Source organism: Tenrec ecaudatus, chromosome 7 (genome assembly GCF_050624435.1).
Source record: "Tenrec ecaudatus isolate mTenEca1 chromosome 7, mTenEca1.hap1, whole genome shotgun sequence".
Classification (NCBI taxonomy): Eukaryota; Metazoa; Chordata; class Mammalia; order Afrosoricida; family Tenrecidae; genus Tenrec; species Tenrec ecaudatus.
In genome coordinates, this window is record NC_134536.1 from 22,228,931 (window position 1) to 22,253,895 (window position 24,965).

Genomic DNA, 24,965 nt, shown 5'->3' on the forward strand with positions numbered 1-24,965 from the left:
AGTCAAAATTAGATGAGAACACCTAACAACCATGGTACACTATTGGCTTGAAGGCCATCTATTTGGAAACTCACTGCCATTGAGGCAATGCCGACTCATAACAATCCCATAGGATAGGGTAGAACTGCACTGTGAGTTTCCAAGACTGGAACTCTTTACGGGTATAGAAGTCCCCATATGTCTCTCACGGTGTGGCTGGTGGTTTTGTACTGCAGACCTTGCAGGTTGCAGCCCAACTGTAACCGTGACGCAAGTTCAAGTTATATTAGTAAGAGGCATTCTGCTGAATAGAATATTACATGCAAAGGCAATACAACTTTCAGTAGCATTCACCAGCCAAAACCCAATGACAAACTTTACAGGTGGCGTATGCACTTAATTCACTTATCACGCCATTTCTTCTGAGACCCATTATTCTGTGACCCCCTCTTAGTATTCATAAAACACAAAACTACATTTTCTGTAGTGACAAGGAACCTTCTGAGAAGCAAGCAAAGGGCTTCTGTAAACTAATTAGTAATTGAAATAGAAATATGGTTGCGTGTGCTCCATTTTTGTTTTTAATTGGCTTGCGTAAGAAATTCCGTATTAATCCCCTTTATGCACAATTAAAGTTTAAAAGAAAAATCAATCCAGAGACATAATGAAGTATGAAGCCCTTAGGAATTTCCAAGTAACTCACCATTTTATGTTCTTGTGCCAGTACATTAAATGCAATGTATATACTGTTTGATCGATTATAGCATATGAAAAGTGCATGGAGTCTGTGGGGTCAAAAGGGCCGAGGTTCTCATCCTTATTTTAAAGATGAGAAAAGGGACACCTAGAGCAGCTGACTGATTTGTCCAAGTCCTACAATCAGCAAAAAGGAAGAACAAGGACTAAACAGAATTACGTATTCTTGCCAAAGCTTCAAGTGAAAGAAACTCAGAAATAGGCTTGGCCTTCACAGCATCAACTCTTTTCTGAATACATACATGTGCAAGTGTTGTTTATAAACAACGTTTATAAGCCTGAAGATTGAAAACCTGAAGTTTATTACCTGAAGATTGAAAGAATCCAATATAGATCATTCTGAGTTTATCTTTATTTCCCTCTACTTCCTTCTCATAATAAAATAAAACCCATATTCATACCTAAAGGACGATCAAAAGTCAAATACATGACTATTTAACAGTTACAGCGACACTTGCCGGCACCAGGCATGGTGGAGTGAAATTTCTAAATGAGGTCCAATTCTCTGCAACGCCCACCAAATGACTGGGTGAGACTATGCAAATAGGGCACGTGTCACACTAAGAGAAGAGATTAGTCGGTTTTCATTACTAAGCCCTTGGCAGCAATCAAGACAGAAGCAGCGCTGTAAGAGAAACCCCCAAGGACCTTGGAAGAGCACACCCAAGATTGCTGTCTGAAATGGTGGCGCTGCCAAGATCCGATGCACCAGCGACTGTGACGTGGAGAGTCAGAGGAGGAGCACCAAGACTATGGGGTACTTTCCCCCCATCTGGCCTGAGACTATGAAGCGATGCAACAGAGTGAAAGGTGAGCAGGCTTCCTGGCCTATGGAGGCAAAAGCCATGAGACTATGTACTTAGAGATTGAGGACCGGAGAGAGATTGGCTACCACATGCCTGAGAGACTGAGAACCAGAGAGAGAGAGAGAGAGAGAGAGAGAGAGAGAGAGAGACAGACTTGGCTGCTGACTGAGGAGACCCATAACAGTAAGTATCATTGCCATTTACTGATCCTGACTTATGGTAACCCATTGACTGTGGATTGACACAGTGGTTAGCTGCAACAATGGGCTCAACCACAGAAATTGAATGGTTGTGAAGATGGTGCAGAAGAGCCAGCATTTCCTTCTGTTGTGCATAGGGTCGCCAAGGGTCGGAACTGACTTGCTGGCAACTATCAACAACAAACAGCATCAACTTCCCTAGTGAGCCTCCATAATAGTGAGTATTGTCTGTGAGTTCTGTGTGGTCATTGTATGAGTATCGAGTTCAGCATAGCTGTAGGGTGGCATGGGAGAAGCACTTGGTGTCAGAATAAGTGTGGCAGTTACATAATCTGTTGTCATTTTGAGACTTATGAGTGAAGGGGTGGAGTTTAGCCTGTCAATCAGGTCACAGTTTGATGACCTCATTTGTAGGCGCTAAGAAGATAAATAGCTCGTTGGAGGTGGGACACACGCTCCCTACACTAGTGCCCTGAGCTAGAGGAACCATGTGGAAACCCCTGCCTGCGCTCAGATGATTACACCACTGGATCCACAAGACTTCCCACCCACTGGCCTGTGATCATCCTTCATTTGGAGCCATTACATGTATTTTGTGACTGAAGAATTTATAGATTGGTATGGGACATGTGGGCTAACATCAGACTTAGGGACTTGATCTGGATTGGGCTGGGTTGTTTTTTCAATATTCAATTGCTCTTGTATATAAAGCTCTCTCTTATATACTTATGTCTATAAATTTTGCTTCTCTAGTCTACCCAGACTAACACAATAAGTAATGAAGAATGGAGTGTGGCGGCATGTCTGACTCTTGCCTCATGGCAACAGGGAAGCCCGGAGAGGTCAAATATGTCCACCTCTATCGCTCTTTAGTACACCAGGGTCTAATCAAAACTCAGCAAATGAAGTGTGGAACTGGATTTCCATGAAAGAATCGTGGGATATTCTAAGATACTAGGGCATGTGTAATACTAAAAGAGGGGATTAGTCAGTTGGCTACCGCATGGCTTGGAGACATATTCACCACACTCCTGCAGAGTGCAGGAGTGAACTCAGTACTATAGAACGTTGTCTTTTAGTCAGTCTGTGTCTGGTGTTTTCGACCTTTACACGATCTGTACATCTTTCCTCGATGGAGGTTTCTGTTCCAGTAACCACAAAGTCGAGAGAAGAGACTCAATTCAGTAACAAGGTCAGCTGAGTTGCAAATCTCAGCATTTATTTCTCACCTGGGTGCAGACAGGCTAAGGCAGAACCGTGTACCCACCCACGCTGAGGCTGTCACACGCATCAGCTCCGAGCTCAGGGACTAGTTACCCTTAGATACTATACAGAAATGAGGACTGGGTTTGCCCCTCTGGGGTAGAAAATACAAGCTGAGGTTTTCTTGATCGGTTGATGGCATGAAAGCCCCAGAGTCATTTTCAGTCCACACCATTCGTGGTTCGCTGATTCTCTTGTGGTCCTCACCATTCGTGGTTCGCTGGTTCTCTTGTGGTCCTCGTCACCATTCATGGTTCACTGGTTTCTGACAAAGGTACATTCTTTCCCATTTGTGCAGAACTTTTATAGGGTCAGCTTGGGGGCAAACATGGAGGAACTTTGGTTCATAGTAAACTCTATTAAGCTTTACAGTAATCAACTTAAAAAGAAAAGGACAGCAAAACAATACAGACCTTTCTATAGCTATTCATACTTTTAAGACCATTTTATTTTGAGAGTGAGGGTATTTTTCGATTAACATTATGCTAAAAATAGCCTCAACTGTGTCATAGCTTTGTCTATAACATTGTAGTTTCTTATTGCTAAAATATTCTTAAAATGAACCCAGTACACAATTGCCAGTTCAGTGGTTTAAGAGATGAATCCAAGTGTTTACATCAATTACAGATTTGCAGGGCTGAGGGCTGGGCATTAAAATCTCTGAAAAACCAAAGCCAATCATTCCAAGAATCTAAAATAGCTACACTTTCCAGCTAGGATAGAAAAATGAACATCCAACATGAAAAGAACTGCGGGATGGATCAGGCAATCACAAGCCTCTCCTCTCTTATTGGTGCTAACAGTTACTTGAAACTTAAAGTTTCTGCTTTCGCTATTATTGATGGTTCCTAGAGTCACAACTTCAACGTCAAACATGACAGTAGACCTAGAAGTGACTGCAGGTAACTGTTTTAGTCTTTTTAATATTTTTCCCTCTACAAAAAGTGCACCATTTGCACTAACACACACTGCTTGATCCTGTTGCCAGGAGTCATTCTACTTTCCTGCACGCACTCTTACATTGTCTCTTCTTTCTGGTCATCCTACAGCTTCAACCTTGAAGGTTAGTATCTTCCCATAGAAAGAAGGTAGAGGACTGGAGTAGAGACTGTCCGTGATTCTGTATCTTGTGGAATGCTACATTTCTTTGACTGTTCAGACACTATCCCTGCAAGCCACCTGTGAGGCACCAGTGTGGAATGCCCTATCTGAGGGAACTCCCAGTATTCCATTCCTCCCAGCTATCTTTCTCACTAGCATCGTGTCAATGCTGACTCATAACCATCCAGCTGTGGCTTTCCAAGCCTGTCTCTGTTTATGGCAGGTGTAAGCCGGGTTCCTCCCTCAGAGCTGCTGGTGATTTTGAATTGCCCACTATGTGGATTGCAGCCCAATACATAATTACCACACCACCAGGGCACCTAGGAAACATAAAAAGAAATGGTATGCAGCGTTAGCATACCAGAAAGAACCAGCAGATGTTTAGCCACTTCAAGAGGCAGAATGTTATCAAGAACTGATGGTATTGAATGAAGAAGGCCAAGCTGTGCTGGATAAAAACATTGATAAAAACAAAAACCTCTCAAACTCAAAGAACCTAATAGGATAAAGTAAACCTGCCACTGTGGGCTTTCTAGGTTAGAAAATCTCCACGTGAGCAAAAAGGCCTCATTTTTCTCCCATGGAGCAGGGCATGGTTTCAAACTGATGACATTGCAGTTAGCAGCCTAACTTGCAGCCCACAACACCAACAACAAATGACAAAATACCAATTGAAATCTTTCAACAGTCAGATGCAGTGTTGGAAGAACTCACTAGTTAATGCCAAGAAATTTGGAAGCCAGATACCTGGCTAACCAACTGGAAGAGATCGAGAAGTTTGTTCATTCCAATGAAAGGTGACCCAGCAGAATACTGAAATAACTGTAAAATTTTGCTGAAGATATTTCAAAAACCAGTTGCAGCAATCTGCTTACAGAGGGCTGCCAGAAATTCAGGCTGAGTTCAACAGAGGGTACAAAATGAGAGATATTGCTGATAACAGATGGCTCTTGGCTGAAAACAGAGACTAGCAGGAAGATACTGACTTGTCTTTTACTAACTATGCCAAGGCATTCAACTTTGTGGATCATAACTAAGGATAGCAACAGGAAATCCCAGAGCACGTCCTTGTGCTCATTTGGAACCTGTACACAGGCCATTAAACAAAACAAAGGACCACTACATAGTTTAATATCTGAAATGGTGTGTCAGCATTGTTTCCTTTCACCATACTTACTCAATATATATGCTGAGCAAATAACCTGAGCAGCCACACTAAACAAAGAGACGTGGGGTCAAGATTAGAGCTCAAAGACATCTAAGGTCAAGCCAACTCAGGGACGACCAAGGTTAGGCTACCATCTTGACTCTAGAGTCTGCCCATCTTGTTATATATGCGCCTTCTTGTCACATGTATGCCTCTAGTGCCTCTCCTTCCTATTGTGTGTATGCCCCTAGCTCGTCCCCCTCATGGTATACGTTTTGTACAACTCCTTCCTGTTAGTGTAAGTTTACCGTGCGTGGCTTGCTTGAGATGATGCAAACCTGTGAGAGAATAAAGTTCGGTCTCATTCTGGTTCAAGTCATCCTGGAAGTGGTGAGCCCTTGCATGCTGCATCTTATCTGATGTCTCTTTAATTTACCCCTCAATAACACAACCGCCCCTTCGACCCTTTAGGTTGTGGGGAGGCTGGTGCCCCACAGTAGGTGGGTTCAAATCACCTACCTTTTGGTTAGCAACCAAATGCTTAACCACTGCACCACCAGGGATCCTAGAAAAATGAATGCCTAAAAACACTCATTTGCAATTTACTTTTAAAATATTAACAAGGTACACCCAGTGCTAACTTTGAACTTCTACTTTAAAGACAATCTCTCAAAGCATCATTTACAACCTAAATGCTTCACGATCTATGGTAAATTTCTGGCCCAAGAAGGCTAGGTACTGCTCTGGACTCTCTCCGCCACTAAAACAAATAAACTCTTTTGAGGCAAAAATTACTGTGTTGTGAGATGGCACAGTTGGGTGTGAGTCCTCAGGTCTGAGTCCATGAGGCACACGCATTGAGTGCTTGCCGTTCTCTCGGTGTCATTGCCTCGGAGGCCCCAAGCTCCGGGTCCTGGAGGCTGACGAGTGCAAAGTTGGCTACGTCTCCCTCGACGAGGAAGGAGCTACCAGTCAGTGGAGGGAAGGGGAAGCACTAATATAGTGCAGAAGCAGCTTCAGCAGAACGCATGCAGTTGGTCTCTCGTGTTAAAACCTTTCCTTACATTTCACCTTGAACAAAAAAAAATTTTTTAAGTTTTTGAGGAGATAAGCTCCATTACCCGTGCTTAGTAAGTGACAGCTTTCTGCGAGCGATATAATAGACGCTTTTGCAGTTATTGTGTCTGACTTTTTATTAAAGGGACTTTAGACCAGCGGCTCTGGGGCGAGCATGGGCCGCTTTGAGGAAAGCCACGCCCATGTCTGCGTAGCCCTGCCTCGTCCGCCGTGCTTCCAGCCAATCTCGCGAGACTTCAGAGGCAGCCCTGGCTGGGCTTTAACTAGTGGACTTGCGCAGAAGGCACTTTTGAAGCTACTGCGCGCGGAGGGAGGCGTGGCGACCCCCGTCGTGCGCGTTCGCTTTGACCCCACGCTCCAGCGCGCGCCCGGCAGCTGGGAACTGTGGTTGCTGCTGGCTGCTGGGGGACCCCGGCCCACGCCAGCGTGCAGCGCGCCTTCTCGCCCCGAGGGAGTGCTCTGTGAATGGCGAGGGCGACGCCGGCAGCCGAGGAGGCCTTCGAGGGACCAGGTCGCCGGTGCTGAGGCCCAAGAGTCCTGGAGAGCCCGCCTTGGTAGGGTTGGAGATGGCGGGGTCAGGGGTCAGAGGTCCGGCGAGGAAGGCCGCACCGAAGGGAGGGCGCGGGGGGCGCCCCGGAGGCCGGAAGCTGAGGGGTCTGCGGGAGGCGCGGCGCGGTTACCCCCCCACCCCACCCCCGGAGCCGGTTTCCTCGTCGGACGCGCGGGCCCGCCCCTCGCCGCTGACCCCTCGCCGCGGGAGGCGGCTGCTCTGACCCTGGCTTGGGGGCTGCGGGGTTGTTTCTGTTCCAGGCGCCGCGCCGGAGCGTCCGAGCGTCGCGGTCGCGCTCCTCGGCCACGGGGGCGCTGGTCCGCCGGGCCTGCTTGGGCTCCCCGTCGCCCGCACGGCCGGGCAGCCTGTGGGAAGGGCACGCCGCGGACCTCCATTCGCCGGCACTGTCCCCTGTGGCCGGAAACAAAGCGAGCCGCCGCGCTGTTTGCTCGCGGTGGGGGTTGGGAGTGCAGTCGGAGGGGAGGCCCGGGCTTCCAGAGGACTCGGGTTCAAAGTTCTCAGGCCCCTGTGGACTCCTGTTCTTGACATTTCTCACCACCCTGTCACACAGCATTTCGACTCTGGCTCTCCCTAGGTTTCTCGGTGGAGACAAGGTGCCTGGTAATGATAATGACAATACTGCCATAATATGCAGTGTTAATAAGCTTCTATGCCTTCCCCCGCCCCAACTGGGCAGTTTCTACAAAGCAGAAATGCTAGTTTTTTTGGTGTTTTGCCACGTGTATTTAATGTAACTTGAAGCTTTAGCTAAGAAGGAGTAAAATTATGTCAACTTCCACGTGCGGTTCGCCAGGAGTCGGGACGACAGCAGCACAGCTGACAACAACATACACTGTTTTAATTATCCCAGAGGGTGTTGTGGGGATGGTGAGACTCCCACGAATCGAATGAACCCATGGTTTCTCAGCTGTTAACGGAAAGACTTCATTATTCCTGCTGGACGCAGAGAGAAGCGGTGGGAAAAGTGTCTGCTGGACTTCTGTTGTAGAACTTGGAAGCACTCGTGCATAGATAAGCTTGCAGACCAGGGGAAAAGAAATCGTTTTCTTTTGAGAGCCAGTATTGTGTGCCCTTTTTGTCTAGTGTGAAAAAACTGTGCCCCTAAAATTATTAAAACCATTCTCATTTGTGGAGGCCCTTTGTGAAGTTTATATGACAAGCAGTCTTTTTCAGAGCACAGTAGATGAAATGTAAGGACCTCTGGTGGCACTGTGGGCTGGCCATTGGGCTATTTACCGCAAGGTTAGTGGTTCAAGCCCACCAGCTACCTCTGGGGAGAAAGGTGAAGCTGTGAAGATTGACAGTCTCAGAAACCCCTTCTGTCGGAATCAACTCACTGACTGTTGGATCCGTGGTGGCACAATTGGTTAAAGCTAGTCTAGCCGCTAACCCAAGGCCCAGTGGATGGAACCCATCAATCAGCCTCTGATGGAGCAAGATGTAGCTCTTTGCTCCCATAAAGAGTACAGCCTCCAACCCTATGGGGCATTTCCAGCGGTGGTGAGATAGTGGGTTATGCATTGAGCTGTTAGGTGCATGGCACCTCTAAGGAGGCTTTCTGCTGCCGTAAAGATTTACAGCCTTGGAATCCCAAAGGCGCAGTTCTACTCTGTTCTATAAGCCAGACACATTGCCATGGAGTTTATTCCAACTCGGCAACCCTACAGGACAGGGTAACCCCACAGTAAAGCTGCCCTTATGGGTTTCCAAGAGTAACCCCCCCCCCATCCTCATTGTTATTCATGTGATTTCTTTTCCATTTTGACAAAAATAGACTCAAAACATTCACCAATGCAACAACTTCTACATGTATAATTCAGTGCTATTGATAGTCTTCATACTGTACGACCATTATTGTTATCCTTCTCCAAGTTGTTCCACCACCATTAAAATGAACTCAATGCAAAAACTTCTTCCTTCACCCATGGTAACCATAGGAGACTATAAGTCTTTCCTGGAGTAGAAAGCCTTCTGAGGAGTGGCTCATGGTTTGGAACTACTGACCTTGTGGATCTGTGCTACCACAGGGTCATTATTAATTGGACTTGACTCGATAGCAGTGAGTGTGGTTTTTGGAAGGTAGACATTGAAAGGAGTCCTGGTGCCGCAGATTAAACTTTGAGCTGCTTACAGAAAGCAGAAAGAAATGTGACCCTCTACTTCTGTAAAACCTTGGAAATCTTTGGGGGCAGTTCTTCCCTGTCCTGTAGGGTAGTGTGAATATGATTTCAATCAATGGCAGTGGATTTGATGTTGGCTTAAGGCATACATGGGTCCAGCAATGTGGCGTAATGTATATTCTTCGTTGCCCTTCATACATAAAGCCAGCGTAACCTTGAATTTGTTGTAGTCAGAATTTACCTATGTCTTTTAATGAACAGATAATAGGGGAGGGAAAGCTGAATTAAAGTTTATTTCATGCCTGCTTGTATTTCTTCATTGCTTAACATTTGTGTTTCTTTTTCTAGCCTTCTACCTTTGTTTTTTGTTAGATAGATATGTCACTTTTTCTCCCATTCTGGGCCAGCAGTAGTAAAGATTGGTGTCACGTTACCTGTAGCCTTCTAGAATGTGGCTAAAGGAGGCTTGTTCAGCAAAGAAATGTGAGTAGAGCATTATTCTGCCCCTAGAACAAGGGAAGGTGTTCAGGGCACTTGAGATCCTAGTTTCACCCTAGTGAGTCTGGCACTGACCTGGCCTGGCATTAAAAACACTGAGTAGGATATTCTCTCTGCCCGGCTTTCAAGTAGTTGACAATCAATTATGAACATAGTAGCACTTGGGACAAGGAGGAGAGGCCCCTAGCACCACTTGTCTGGTCATGGGAGACTTTCCAGACTAGATTAGAACAACAGGCAGAAGGGGGATATTGTAAGCAAAAGGCCCTTTACCTTTAGATACAAGACTGAGAGTGGTCCATGAGGAGACTGGCACATAATGTTTCTTCCAAACACACACTTGGGGCAGGAAGAGGAAGTGTAATCAACAACAAAACAAACTTGTGGCCTTCAAGGCCATCCAGTGGATTCTGACTCTAGCAACCCTGTTGGACAGAATTGCATTGCCTATGAATTTCCCAGACTCTTTAACTCTACAGGAGTAGAAAGCCTGGGCTTTCTCCTGCAGAGTAGCAGCCTAACACACAACCCACTTCTACACCAGGGCCCCTTCTTAAGAGAAGCAGTTGGAAAAAATTTGTTGTGTGCAGAGGAGTTAAGATCTAGTTGTCCATCGGGTTCCTAAGAGGGTAACCCTTGGTGGAAGCAGACTGTTAACAATGATCTGCAGCAGAACAACTGGTGGTTTTGAGCCACTGACTTTAAATTGACATCTGAGTGCCTAAACATTGTGCTACCCGGGATCCTTATGTATAATATTACGCATTTATATTTAACTAATCTTATACTGTTAGTGGTTACTTTATCGAACTGAACAAACCAGACAGAAGTGAATCAAAATCTCCTTTCTTGGGGGACTGCTGAGGAAACCACACTCATTTCTAAATAAAAGAAATGTTCTGACAGCCAGGAGCCATGGCAGATCTTAGGTCACAAAGTAATTTTACTTCAGTTTCTCAACAGTTTTTAGTAAGTTTGCATTTTCTATTTCTTGGGTCATTTATTTCTAGCGTTGTATTGGAGTAAAGCTATTTTTAATATGCTTATAGTTTTAACCTGGTATCTATAATTTTCTTTGTTTTTTTTTTTTTTTTTTCTTTTAAGTAGCTTTGTTAATGTTATCAACCCAGGTCTCATTGGACACAGCTGAGAAATGAAGATGGACTTGGGGACAGTAGAATGAGAAAGGTTTTCTCTGGTTGACCAAGCAAGGAGCTAGCTGGGGCTACAGCTTGCAGAGACCAAAACGATAGCTTACAATTGAAAATGCCAAGTCACATGGACGCCCAGCTTTAGTGCCATCTGGCATCAATGGCAATTTATGTTTTACTTCCGCCAGTTTCTGGAATTCAGTCAGTTTCTTCATTCATCAGGGTTGATGGGCTTTTCTTTCTTGGAGTACCTTTGAGGTTTTCCTATCGTTAACACACTTCACTTGCTCTATCTCAAAACTGTTGCTGTTGATTTTTCCATATAGGGCAGTATTCCTGTACACTTATTGGAAAGCTTCAGTGATTTGGGGAGATGTTCACTTGATCTTTATTGAGAAATTGATTTTAGTCCTGGCCTCAAAATAATTTTTCTATGGCACAAAAAGTGTCTTTAAAAAGAATAAAAGGTACTCTAATGAGACCAACTCAAGTATATTATGTAGAGAACTTTCTGTAGCCATACACTGGTAGCAGAGACTTTTTCAAACAAATTTTGTTTGAGATAAACCTGTGTGTATGACCTGAAATCCCAGTAACAATTTTTTTGACCAGCTGTAGGCTCTTCTAGAGTCTTCATTCTGTTCCCTTGATCTCTGTGTATACCCCACAATGTTCTGATTGCTTAGATGTAAGCCTTGGAATCAATGTAAATCTTACAACTTTATTCTTTCTTCAAATTGTTTCGATATAAATTATAGGATCAACTTTCTAGTTGCAAATCTACTAACCCCCCCACCCCCACCCTCCCAGAATACGATGGGTTGGGATTTTGAATAAGATAACTTCTATTCTAGAGGTCAATACCAAGGAAGGTAGCATCTCTTCAGTTATTTAGCTCTCCCTTAATTTCTGTATTCCCTCATTTCTCTGTTACTGGGAGCTTACATTTTACTTCTGCATGTTATAAACCCTATAATAAATACATCCTTGCCATTTTGTTGTTAAATAGTCCATTAAAACATTAAAATGTACTCAGTAACTTTAGTCATTAAAAAAAGTCACTCCCATTAAGACAACTGATTATGACTTAAACTGACCACCTTATAGAACAGGGTTTAGCTGACCTTGTGAGTTTCCCGTGCTGTAAATCTTTGTGGGAGCAGAAAGCCTCAGCTGTTTATCATGTGGTGACTGGTGAGATTAAACTTGTAACCCACTATACCAGTAGAAGTACCTTATAGGGTTTCCAGATTATAATCTGTATATGCAGATGAGCACATCTTTCTCCCACAGAGCAGGTGCTGGGTTTGAACCATCAACCTCTCTATTAGTAGGCCAGTGCTTAGCCACCGTATCACCAAACCAAAAATAAACTTGCTACCATCAAGTTGATTCCAGCTCGCAGTGATCCTAGAGAATAGGTTATAACTGCCCTTATGGGTTTCTGAAACTATAACTCTTTACTGCAGTAAAAGGCCTCATCTTTGTCCCACAGAGCCTGGTTGGTCATTTCCAACTGCTAGCCTTTCAGTTAGTAGCTCAGTGCCTAACCACTGCTCCACCTGGTCTCCTTATACATACATAATGTATTAATCAGCCTTAAAAATAAATGCAGTACTGATCCATTCATGCTACTGCATAAACTTTTAGAATGTTAGACAAAATGATTCCTTATTGTATGATTCCATTTATATCAAATGTTCAGAACTGGAGCATCTCTCAACACAGTGTGTTCGTTGTTGATGAGATAGGGTGGGGAAAATTTGGGAGGTAAAGCGTTTCTTCTAGAGGTGGTAAATATCCTGAAGTTAAAATCTGGTGATGTGTGATCATTGTGAATATGCTAAAAGTCACTCAATTTTGCATTATTTAGAATGGTTAAAATGTGAATTTTATAGTACTGGAACATTCTATTTTCATGTTTGAAAACATTCAAAAAAAGTCTTAGAGAAATTTTAATAGTTGAATGTCTTCCAAAGCAGCAGTTCTCAACCTGTGGTTTTCGACCCCTTTTAGGGTTGAATGGTCCTTTCACAGGAGTCGCCCTATTCATAACAGTAGCAAAATTACGGGAAGTAGCAACGAAAATAAATTTTATGGTTGAGGGGGGTCACCACAACAAGAACTATTAAAGGGTCACAGCTTAGGAAGGTTGGGAACCACTGTTCTAAAAGGATCTGAAATGGGAGAGAAAAAAATCTACCATTTTCATATTTTTTTCTTACTGATGCTTTTAAATCTGTTGAATAGATCAAAAATTTTGCCTGATAGCATTTTCTTCTTTCCTGAGGAGCTTCCTTGAATATTTAGAGTATAAGCCTAGATAATCAATTTGTTTATCTTTCGTTGGTCTGAAAATGACTCTTTTTTTGCTTTTTAACTTTTTATTGTGAATTAAGGTTTACCAAATAGATCAATTTTCGATGAAGCAATGTTTAACATTTTCTTTCACTTCGCTAATTGCGATCTCCCAGTGTAGCATCATTTATCCCACTTCTTCCCGGTGCTGTGTGCATGCTCCTCCTTTCCTAACTCTTCTGAACTTTTTTTTTTGAAAGACTGTTGTCCAAGTTTACAGTTCTAGGCTGAGATAAGTGGCTAAACTGGAGAAAGCATGAGGATGGAGAGATATCCTTGCTTTTTGACAAGTTATTGTGTGCCTTGCAGTGTTCAAGGATTTCTGCTGTTGTAAAGATTTCCAGCCACAGAAACCCAAAGGGACAAATGTGCGGCTCTATCTTACAGATTTGCTGTATGGCAGAATGACATTGGGTTTGGTTTCCCTGTATTTGTGTTTATATTTAAATTGACTGGATTTTGTGGAGCTCCTTGGATTTTGTGGATTTGTATTTTTATCAGCTTTAGAAAATTTGGTGGCATTTTTTTCAAAAAAGGAGCCCTCGTTATGCGTTGGCTAAGCACTCAGCTACCAACCCAAGGTCAGTAGTTTATACTCACCAGCCACGGCACCTAAGAAAGATGTTGCTTTTAGCTTACAGGAAAGATAACAACCCGGGAACCCTAGCGGGCAAGGTCTGCTTGTTTCTATGGGTCATTGTGAGCCAGAATCAAATTGAAAGCAACCATTTTGGATTTGGGATTATGTTTTCCAGAATTGGTTCATTCAAATACATTTTTGCTCTTGATAAAGAACAGAGTAGTTACAGGTTAAAGGAGCTGGGTGGCACTGTGGGCTAAGCGTTGGGCTGCTCCCTGCAGTGTTGGTAGTTCTAACCCACCAAGCCCATCCTCAGGAGAAGGAGGCCATCTGTTCCCATGAAGATTTACCAACTCGATGACTGGGTGGGAGATAGACTAGAGAGAGCTGGTAAAGATGGAAGCTTGTAGACGACTTCCTGTCCTCATTTTGTCATTGAGAAATTAGAGCACACATTATTGTCTATATTGTACTCAAGTAAATATCATGATTTGATTTATATTTCTCTTATATTCTCCCATCAAATACAGCAGAATGTGGACTACTTAGTGGGAATTCAGTAAATATCTGGGGGGGTTTCCATTCACAAGTTGAATGATTGACAACACTTCTGAAACTACTTGAAGTCAAAATTTAAGTGTTTGTGCATCACTATTTCTTTGTTGCTGTTTTTAAAATCATTTTATTGGGGGCTTGGAGATCTCTTATCACAATCCATCCATCCATCCATCCATCCATTGTGTCTAGCACATTTGTACATTTGTTGCCCTCATCATTCTCAAAACATTTTCTTTATACTGTAGCCCTTGGTATCAGCTTATTTCCCCCTCCTTCCCTCATGAACTCTTGATAATTTATAAATTATTATTTTTTCATGTCTTACACTGACCGATGTCCCCCTTTGCCTACTTTTCTGTTGTCTGTTCCCCTGGGAGGGGGTTATATGTAGACCATTGTGATCAGTTCTCCCTTTCTCCTCCCCATACCTTCCCCTTACCCTCTTGCTATCGTTACTCATTATTGGTCTTGAGAGGTTTATCTGTCCTGAATTCCCTGTGTTTTCAGCTCTTACCTATATCTGTGGACATGCTCTGGTCTAGCTGAATATGTAAGGTAGAATTGGGGTCGTGATAGTGAGGGAGAGGAAGCATTAAATAACTGGAGGAAAATTGTTTATGTTTCATTGTTGCTCTACTGAACCCTGACTGGCTTGTTTTTTCCTTGTGGCCCTTGTGGTCCAATTGTCTACAGATGGGCTTTGGGTCTCCACTTTGTACTCCCCTTCATTTGCATTAATAAGATTTTTTTGTTCTGGGTCTTTGATGCCTGATACATGATCTCATTGACACCTCATTATCACACAGGCTGGTGCGCTTCTTCCATGTGGACTTTGTTGGTTCACATTTAGATGGCTGCTTGTTTTATCTTCAAGCCTTTAAGACCCCAGATAGCCTTTAAGCCTTTAAGACCCCTTTTGATAGCTGGACACCATTAGCTTTCTTCACCACATTTTCTTATGCACCTGTTTTGTCTTCAGCGATTGTGTAGGGAAGGTGAGCATCACGGAATCCCAGATTATTAGAACAAAGTGTTCATGTGTTGTGGGAGTGCTTGAGTACAGGGCCAATGTCCATCTGCTACCTTAATACTTAACATATATATGTACATAGATCTATTTTCCTATCATATATAAATATATTTACATATGTACATGCCTGTATTTAGACCTCTATAAATGGCTTTTGCCTCCTAGTTCGTACCTCTATTTCCTTTTACTTTCCTCTTGTCCCACTATCATATTCAGCCTTTATTCAGGTTTCAGTAATTCTCGCTACATTGCCCTTGATCAAGCCCTACCAGGCATCCTACGCCCTCTTCGCCATCAATTTTAGATCACCTTTTCCCACCGAGCTAACGTTATTTTATTTCTTAAAAATCATTTGAAGCATTTAGTTCAAGATTTTATTTTACCTGGACTCAGGCTGGCCTTTCTGTGTTTACCATTTCCCAAAAGGCTGTCCTGCTAGATGGGGGCACAGCCCTAGGCGTACTGGTGGGAGGGGTAGGTGTTGTGCCCATCATACTTGTCGGTGGTGAGGCAGCTCAGCATGAAATAGCCCAGATCACGTTTGGAGATGCTGGCCTTGTTCATATAGGTCACTGAGTAGGCTCCAGTAAACAGTTGGTCCCCTATGTGGGGTGGCATCACAGGGACTTACTTCAGGCCTGACTCTAGCAACACCTTGTACATCCAGATGTGGTCACTGGTCACATCCTGCAGCATCACAGCCCCTTGGCTGGATCCCATAGCAGAAAGGCTAAGTTTCTGCCTGGACCTTCTCCTTGCCATAGCCTTCTTGACTGCCTATGACATCACTGTTCTGGGCGTCCTGGGGCATCACTGAGGTGGGATCCAGGACTGGGCTAGGTGAGTGCAGACCACACCCACTGACTCTTGCTTGGTCTCCTAGTGCACTGAGGCAGACCTGAGACTCCGTGCTCGAGGCTGCCTCCTACTGCCAAGCCTTGTCCTGGCAGACTCCCCTTGGGAACTGATTGGGTGTCAGGGAGAAAGAGCCCAGTACTCTTATTTTCTTTTAATACATAAGAAATACATTTGTACATTATTATTTTCTCCTTTTGAAAGTGAAAATATTATTTTCAGAGGGTTTTGAGAAATATAAAGGTCAAATGAAGTTCTGTTCAACTTTTGGGATTTTTAAACAAAAATGAAATTCTATAGTGATAGCTTGAGTTTGAGTTTAAATGCTGTTGAAATATTTAAGCATTTGTCTTTAAGAGATTTACCGTACTACTGTGCTGTTCGTTAAGTATTTTAAAATTTCATTCAATAAATTTCTGTGTTGAATTTACCAAAGACCAATAAGAACATTAGAATTTATTTGGTGCATGACCTATGGGCCATGTGTTCTTTAGCTGTATTTGACTTACTGTTTTCATTTTTAAGTTATCCACTACTTTATCTCCAGTTTTACTCTGACATTGCCATGAGTCAGAATTTACTCACCAGCAGCTGATCTGAAGACTGCAGATTATGTGTCTAGGTTTTGAGTTTATGCTGCATTTCTCATCTGTGAGCTGTTTAATACTAAAATCCTCTTGGAATTCTTACTGTTACATTTGTCTTCTAGAGTTCACATATACCAACCAAGGCCATAACAATGAGCAGCCGACGGAAGCGTGCTCCTCCTGTGAAGGTGGATGAAGAAAAGCAGCAACAGCTTCGTTGGAATATGCATGAAGACAGGAAGAACGAACCTCTCACTTTAAGTGATGACGAGCAGCCCTGCGTAGCTTCAGACTCTTCTTCTGCTCATTGCCTTTTCCTGGGTGATAGTCTAGAGGAAGAAGTGGCTCACAGAGTTAAGAAGAATTGTACAGGGTCAGTGAGCATTTCAAATTCACTGGATTCAGAAGAGACCATTGGTAGTCTCTCTCCGTTGTTGATGAAGTTGAATGTTGTGATTGCTCCCTATCACCTAGATGGTTCTTGGAAGGCCTTTCTAGGAGAATTAACTCTTCAGCTTCTTCCTGAACAGAGTTTGATCACAGGTTTTTCTGAAAGGAGTTTTACATTAATGAGTTCAGACTCCAGCAATCAGTTACTAGTCTGCCTTCATTCAGAATCTGGAGATATGGAAAAAGAAGAAAAAGGGCTAAGTGAACCGATTGGGTTTTGTGACAAGGGTATTCAGGTGGAATCATCCTTCAGTAATGAGCTGTTGGAAGATTTAGGGTGGCTGCAAAAGAAGAGAAGAATAAAACTGTACCAAAGACCAGAAGGAAATCATGCTATTAAGGTACGTAATTTTGATAATGTCCTTCAAGGTTCTTAAAATCACAGTCTGTTTTGAGGTATACTTCCAAGAGGTGCTGAGAAATCAATAAGCCCATCATTACTAAATTTTAAAAACTTTATTTGGAGTTTTCAAGAACTATAAAAATATAGTGATCATTTCCAATGTGGACTTTTTCATTAGAAGTTCTTCCTGGTTTCTTCCCTTTCCATCTGTGTTTTCAATAACTTACTTTGGTATTCAACAACTCTTGCTCTTTTTCTTTCAATCACTTAACCATTTCTTGTATCCAATCATGCAAGTGGAATTCTATTCATGACTGCCTACAGAATTAAGTTTAACTTCCTCATCTGAAAACAAGGCTCTCTTTGGAATGGCCTTTATCTACATCTTCAACCCATCCTTTATCAATCTACTTTATATATTAATTCCCACATTCCAAACTGATTGATTTCCTGCATATACCCTACTTTCTTTGTTTTACTCTCTTAAATCTCTTCTTCCTCGGTTGCTTCCTCCCTTTTCCTTGAGTAACTGGTGGTCATGTTTAAATATTGAGATCAAAGTTCACTTCAGGGAGATTTTCTTGAACTGAATGGCATTGGGTCCCTTCCCCATAATTCCAGATGTATGAATTTTTTTTTTTGCCTTGGTCACTTGTAGTTTCTTTACATATTAGACACTTCTTCACTGCTAGACTAGTAATTCTTTTACCGAAGAGCCTAGTGGTTCCTAGTACCCAAAGATTTTTTAACAAGTGAATGAATAAAGTTATCTTTTATTTCAGGCTCTACTGATCACTGGCCAAGCGACTTTATTTGTATTATCTCAGTGCTCAAATTTTAGTGTTTTTTTTTTTTGCGTGAAATTCAAATAGTACCCATTTTTCTTACATCATAGACATGTGTTGAGATTAGCAAGACAATGTAAGTAAATGTACATAGTAAATTATGAGGCAAGGTTGAAAATGAAAGGAAATTTTAAAATGTTACATTCACCTTTATCCAATTGAAAACACATTTCTTATAGATCTATTAATAAGCAATTATATCCATCAGCTGCCCTTTTTATAGTTTCAGAAATGACCAAAAATTTTAGAGGAATTAGATTGTAATTAATTTTTCTCTAGGCAATGAAAGTATATAAGCAAGAATTTTATCTCTATCAAATGTAAATGTTAAAAAAATGTGGCTTAGTGACTACAAGTATTATTTCATGACCTTACTTGCCTGTGTTCTCTCTCCCCCATTCTTAGACCAAGCCTTCACTTATTCTGACTTGTCTTTCTCCTTCCTCAATTTAGAAATCTTTATAATCATTTATTGCTGCTATAGGAAGGGGCTTCAACAAGAGGGAGGGAAACCTCCATTCGCTTATAATTCTGTTTTTCCACAAATTTTTGAAGATCTCTCATATTAAGCCATCTCATTCTAGGAGAAGTAAATAATAGATGGAAATAAATTTAAAAATTCAAATAAAATAAATAAATTAATTAAATCTCTGTACTCAGTCCAGTAGAATGCTGGTTGAAGTCTTGTTTTGTAAAAGAATGTGACAGTTTCAGTAATTGGCAAAGGGAATCAGGGAAAATAAGGATTTCCAGGCCTGACTACCTAAGAATCCCAGCATGTGCATCAGGATTATCTTGTGGAATCTGAATGTTTTAATACTCTGCACTGGTGATCCTGATGTTTATCAGATTTGAGAATCATTGAATTCATCCATGGAATTAGATATTCTTAGTTCGTTTCCCCAATTATTCCAGTTAGGAAAGTTGTTTTGCTCTAGCAGTTAAATGGTGTGTTATACATAGTAGGCATTTATATTTGTAGAGTGAATTTGTTACTGAAAAAGTATGTGAGGGAGATTTAGTAATATAAAGGAACTTTGTAGCGTAAAGGTTAGGTGCTCAGCTTGTAATTGAAAGTTGGCTCTTTGAACCTGCCAGTTTAAAGACTCAGAAGAAAGACCTGGCGAAATTCTGGAAAACTAGTAGGTCACCCTGTTCTGCCCTAAGGGACCATATAAGTTAGAATCTACCTGATGACACAATATTGTCAGTGTTCAATATCCGTGGGGGTGGGAAGCAGTGATGCCTATGTTACTTCAACACCACACGGACTAAATTGAAGGATGGAGAGAGTTTTAGCATGGCCCCAGCACAGGAATGAAATGCAAATTCATGAGTCATTTCCATATTAAAAGAAAAACAAAACAGTAATGCTAAGGTGTTTATTAGATCTTCATGAAGAATAGTATTTTCTAATAATTGGTGGGTTTATGTTGATTAATTCTTTATAGGTTGGAATTTATCTTTTGGAAACTGGCCTAACAAAACTAGACTTTATGAGTGATGCCAATTCAAGAATGAAAAAATTCAATCAACTCATGAAGAAAGTGATGGAAAAACTATACAATTTTGTTCCAGGTAATTTTTTTTTAATAAATCATTTTATTGGGGCTCATACAACCCTTATCACAATCCATACATGCATCAATTGAGTAAAGCACCCTTATACATTCGTTGTCCTCATCCTCAAAATTTGCCTTCGATTTGGGTTCCTGGAACCAGGTAATTTTTAATAACTTTAAAATAGTTATTACATAGAAGTTGGGAGGTGGTTTTTGTTTTGGTTTGTTTTTTTGTTTGTTTTTCCTGTTAACTCCAATGTGTAACAACCAGAAAAGTAGCTAGTAAAACTATAATGAAATTTTAACAGCTTCTATAAAATGGCCAGATTAAGCTCACTAATGTAATTTTTTCTTTATTTGATTTGTCTATGAAAATCACCTGAAAGTTGTTTGTGAGTCAATGAGTAGGTCACTATGTGGCATCTAAAAAGAGCCAAACGAATAGGAGAAAGAACAAATAACCATAAATGATTATAATGTCAGATAGATTATAATATTTACTGTCACCAAAGTATTAAAGTATTGTGTACACATGGAATTTTCATTCCAGCCTAGAGAAACAAAAGAAATTGCCACAGACTAAGTGATACTTTAACTATTTAATAAAATAAACTGTACATTTTCCAATCAGTGACGAATCAAGGACCAAGCATTCTAGGCAAAAAACACTGAGAAATGACCCAGAGTTGAGAGAGTACCTGATAGGTTTTGGAGCTAAAAATTACATGTTTATGAAAAGTAGATCAGATTTTTATGAGTGTATTTGCCATTGGGTCTGCAGATGTGTTGGAAGAGGATGAGGAAGATGCAGAGAATGAGCCAGAGGGACAAGACATTGATGAGCTTTATCACTTTGTGAAACAAATACATCACCAAGAGACACAGCCTGTCCAAGTGGATGTCCAGCATCCTGCATTGATGCCTGTGTTGAGACCCTACCAGAGAGACGCTGTCAATTGGATGCTCCAACAAGAGCATTTCAAAAGTACTCCGACCAATGGCAAGTATAAGATGGTCTCGGAAAAGGCAGGTTGGTTAGAGAGATGATACAAGAGAGCAGAGGGGAAACTGATCATTAAAATCATGCTGAAAAGATAGGTAAGATCAAATGGGTGTTGATATGACCAAGATTATTGTCTAAGGACTCTGAAAACTATTTTTGTGAGTTGAAAATAATTGCGAGTTTCCTCATCCATTAGGCTATTGCCTACAGTTTGACAAATTCATCAAATTGATTGTTTCTTCCAAAGTAAGGCTGCTGTGATTGGAACGATTAAATGCAAAGGATTTCTTTACATGCCTTTCCAGTTAGATTTGCTTTCGGAACCTGATCAAATTGGAACCATGCTAACCATCTGCATGAGACTTCACACAATTTGATGATGAGTATTGGTGACCAAATGCAAATGTACAAAGATAGAAGGCTTCCTTGTGGCTAATCTAATGTTCTAGATTTCTGTGCAATGTAAATGATAAAATATTATTATTACTTCTGGATTGGCGGTAGATTTATGGAAATCAGTTTGCTACGCCCCAAGACTATAAGTTCCCAAACTTACTTGGCCTATCACCCCCTCTTTCAGGAAAAAAGTTAATTAGTGCCCTTGGTAATTAAAAGTTTTTGTTCTATAGCCCATTGTCCAAGATAAAGTGGAGGTATTTGCTTTTGCAGTCCCTCTGGGTTATTCCAGCGCCCCCTAGGGGGTGGTGCCCACTTTGAGAAGTACTGATCTCAAGGTTCACATGATTTGAGACAATGAGGTATCAAGTCTTTCTCATTTCAACTATATGTATGGTTAGTGCTGTTATTTTTTGCAAGCTAGATTTTTTTCTCTTAAAATATGTTTTTTAATTATTAAGGCATAACTTACAGTAGAATACACAGATTTGATGAGTTTGTCAAACTGTAGCCAGAACCCCAATTATGACATAGAACTGCGCTGTCAAAAGGTGGCCATTAGTTTACACATAGAGCTTTTGAAACTTGAAATGTAATTACCCCTAACAATATGTGCCTGAAGTTTAATACTCACACCAGGTCTCAAACAGTTCAAGAAGAATGTACACATTTGGTTGTACTTAATGGAATAATTTTTTGGTTATATTGGACTAAATCAAAGATTAATTTTATCTATTTTCTTTCATTTGGCTTAATATGACTATTTTAAAGTGACTCACATATTTCTATCTGGCGATGCCAATACAGAGTGTTTTCCAATGCCCAGAAAGGTCATTGATGGCCCTTTGTAGTCAATTCCCCTACCTCACCCCTTTCAGAGAAAACCAGTGTCAGTTTAGTTTAGTTTTGTTTATTTGAAATGTTAATGAAACTGTACAATGTCTATTTTGTCTTGGGTGCCAAGGGGTTGGTTGCTCTGGTTTCTTTCAACATGAAATGAATTTTGAAATTCATATGTATTCGTGGTTTGTAATTATTTCATTCATTCAAGTAGATTTTGTTAGTAATAAGTCTCCACCTGTCATTTAGTATGTTCTGTCCTTTCTGGGTCCCATAAAATACAACTTTCTATCTTTCCAATTTTTCATTGTATACATGCTATGGATTTTGATTCTATATTCCTTTTTCATCTATGAATCTCTGAAGAAGGCAGCAAAAAGTTAAATACTGTTTAATTTATTAGTAGAGATATATTTTTTATATAGAAATTGGTTTAGACAAGTCAAGCTATGAAGAACGGTAGTGGAAGACTGTGTTTGAAGCAACCCAACTTTTGTTACAGTTTTAGGTACTTCTTCAGAATTATAAATCTCTTCTTACCTCTTCCAAACCCAGGTCTGCTTTGGATAAATGTGTTAGCCTACTAGAATATTGGCAGCATAATTTTAACACTGTATATGCTCGTGTATAAGCCGAATTTTTCTGCACATTTTTAATGCTGTTTTTGAGGTAAAATTAGGTGCCTCGGCCGATAATTCGTTCAGCTTATACTCGAGTATATACAGTACTTGACAGTAGTTTTTGAGGGTTTATAAAAGACAAGTACATTTCCTCTTTAGGGTAGGAGTCGGTTATCTTCTAGTAATTCACTGTAATTTGCTATTTCTTATTCTTCTGTCATATCGCTTGTTTATGTGGAAAGTGTGGAGCATAAGAAGCTAAAGAGCAGTCGGAGAGGAAAGGACCCGAGGGCTCCTTTGCCCCGTGCAGTTATCCCCAGGAAAATGAGGCAAATGCAAAAACTGGTTCTTATGGTTATGTTTTTCTTTAGAACATGCTTTGCACCTCCTATGGCGAGAAATTGTTACACCCGAGGGCTTGAAACTCTACTATAATCCATACACAGGCTGGTAAGGCCAATTTTCCTTTTGTACTTGTTTTAAAAAAATAAATAACATGAAAGGTTGTACCTTACTGCTTTTATCCATTATAGAATCTAAAGGGAAAATGCTAAATTAATAGGTGATTAGAATTTTTATAGATAGGGTAGAAATGGAATAAGTAGCACTTACCATTTTCCAGTAAATGACTGCAGGATAATAGACTTAAAACAGTTAAATCTCAGTATTTGAAATGAAATTATAATTCTAGGTAAAAATGTCACTTTGTTATGGGCTAGTTTTTACATTTTTTATTAAACTTGTCAATTTGTATTGCAAGCTCTGTGAACATAATTAATAAAACATAATAGTTATTTACTGCCCTTCTTATTTTTAAGAGAAATTCCTAAAGATCATAGAAAGTAGCACAGACATGTTCCCTTTTTTGTTTGTTTGTTTTGTTTTGTTTTGTTTTAAATCCTTTCATCGGGGGCTCATGCAACTCATCACAATCCACACATGCATCCATTGTACACTTGGATCCACTCAAGCACATTTGTACATTTGTTGCCCTTATCATTCTCAAAACATTTGCTTTCTACTTGAGCCCTTGGTATCAACTCCTCATTTTTCCCCTCTCTCCCTGCTCCCCACTCCCTCATGAACCTTTGATAATTTATAAATTATTTTGTCATATTTTACACCATCTGATGTCTCCCTTCACCCACTGTTCTGTTGTCCATCCCCCAGGGAGGAGGTTATATGTAGATCCTTGTAATCCGTTCCCCCTTTCTACCCATCTTCCCTTGACCCTCTGGTATCGCTGCTCTCACCACTGGTCCTGAAGGGATCATCAGTCCTGGATTCCCTGTGTTTCCAGTTCTTATCTGTACCAATGTAAATGCTCTGGTATAGCCGGATTTGTAAGGTAGAATTGGGATCATGATAATGGGGGACAGGAAGCATTTAAGAACTAGAGGAAAGTTGTATGTTTCGTCATTGCTAGCACTGCACCCTGACTGACTCGACTCCTCCCGCGACCCTTCTTTAAGGCAACAGACATGTTCCCTTTTAATGTGCTGTTATTAGTGTCCATCTAGTTGGCCTTGACCCAGAGTGACCCTGTGCACAACAGAGCAAAACACCAACCAAACACGCACTATCTTCATAATTGTTGGCTGTTCTGTTTGAGCCCACTGTTGCAGCTGGTGTGCAGTTACCTCTCTCCTGAGCTGTCGTTGTCACCGCCCCTCCACTTTACCAAGCATGATGTCCTTTTCCAGGGACTGCTCTCCTCTGATAAACAGCCAACGTACATATTTGTATGTTTGATCAATTTCAGACTGTGGCAATAGTAGGAGGAAGTATGGAAACTGAATTTTTCAGTTTCTTCATCTTTGGTTTTATTGGTTTGTGTATAAATTTGGATAGCAGTTGTATTGACTGGTCTTCATTATAGGCGTATAGATATTATAACACAGGCAGCATTGTCTGTCAAGATAGATCTTGAAATATTCTTTTTGTTGATGAATACACCATTCCTCTCCTATTTCTTATTCCCAGCTTAGCAAACCATGTGGTTATGACTCAAAATACCAAGACCAGTTCATTTCAGCCCAGTAATCCCTAGGATATTGATTTTTGTGAGTGTCATTTCATTTTTGGTGACTTCATGTAGTATCATACTTGGAGCTTTCCTGCTACTAATGGATATTTGCAGCAGTTTTCCCTTGTTCTGCGGTGTGTGCCCAGTCGGCAGCTCTTCCCTGTTCATATTTTGAGAGTTCCAACCTGAGGGGGCTCATCTTTTGGGACCACTATATATTATTCCAGTATCCCATCACTATTG

The 24,965-nt window shown here is 41.1% G+C and overlaps 1 protein-coding gene across 1 annotated transcript in view; it reads left to right on the forward strand.

The window, feature by feature from the left end:
- The first annotated feature begins 6,665 nt into the window (after positions 1-6,665).
- The window catches only part of SHPRH (SNF2 histone linker PHD RING helicase), a 100,923-nt gene continuing 82,623 nt past the window's right edge, over positions 6,666-24,965 (forward strand). Inside the window, exons 1-5 of the mRNA XM_075554424.1 lie at positions 6,666-6,883; positions 16,760-17,428; positions 19,727-19,853; positions 20,619-20,837; positions 23,068-23,146. Coding sequence (XP_075410539.1) covers positions 16,790-17,428; positions 19,727-19,853; positions 20,619-20,837; positions 23,068-23,146 — 1,064 coding nt within the window. The 5' untranslated portion in view covers positions 6,666-6,883; positions 16,760-16,789. The remainder of the gene's footprint in view (positions 6,884-16,759; positions 17,429-19,726; positions 19,854-20,618; positions 20,838-23,067; positions 23,147-24,965) is intronic.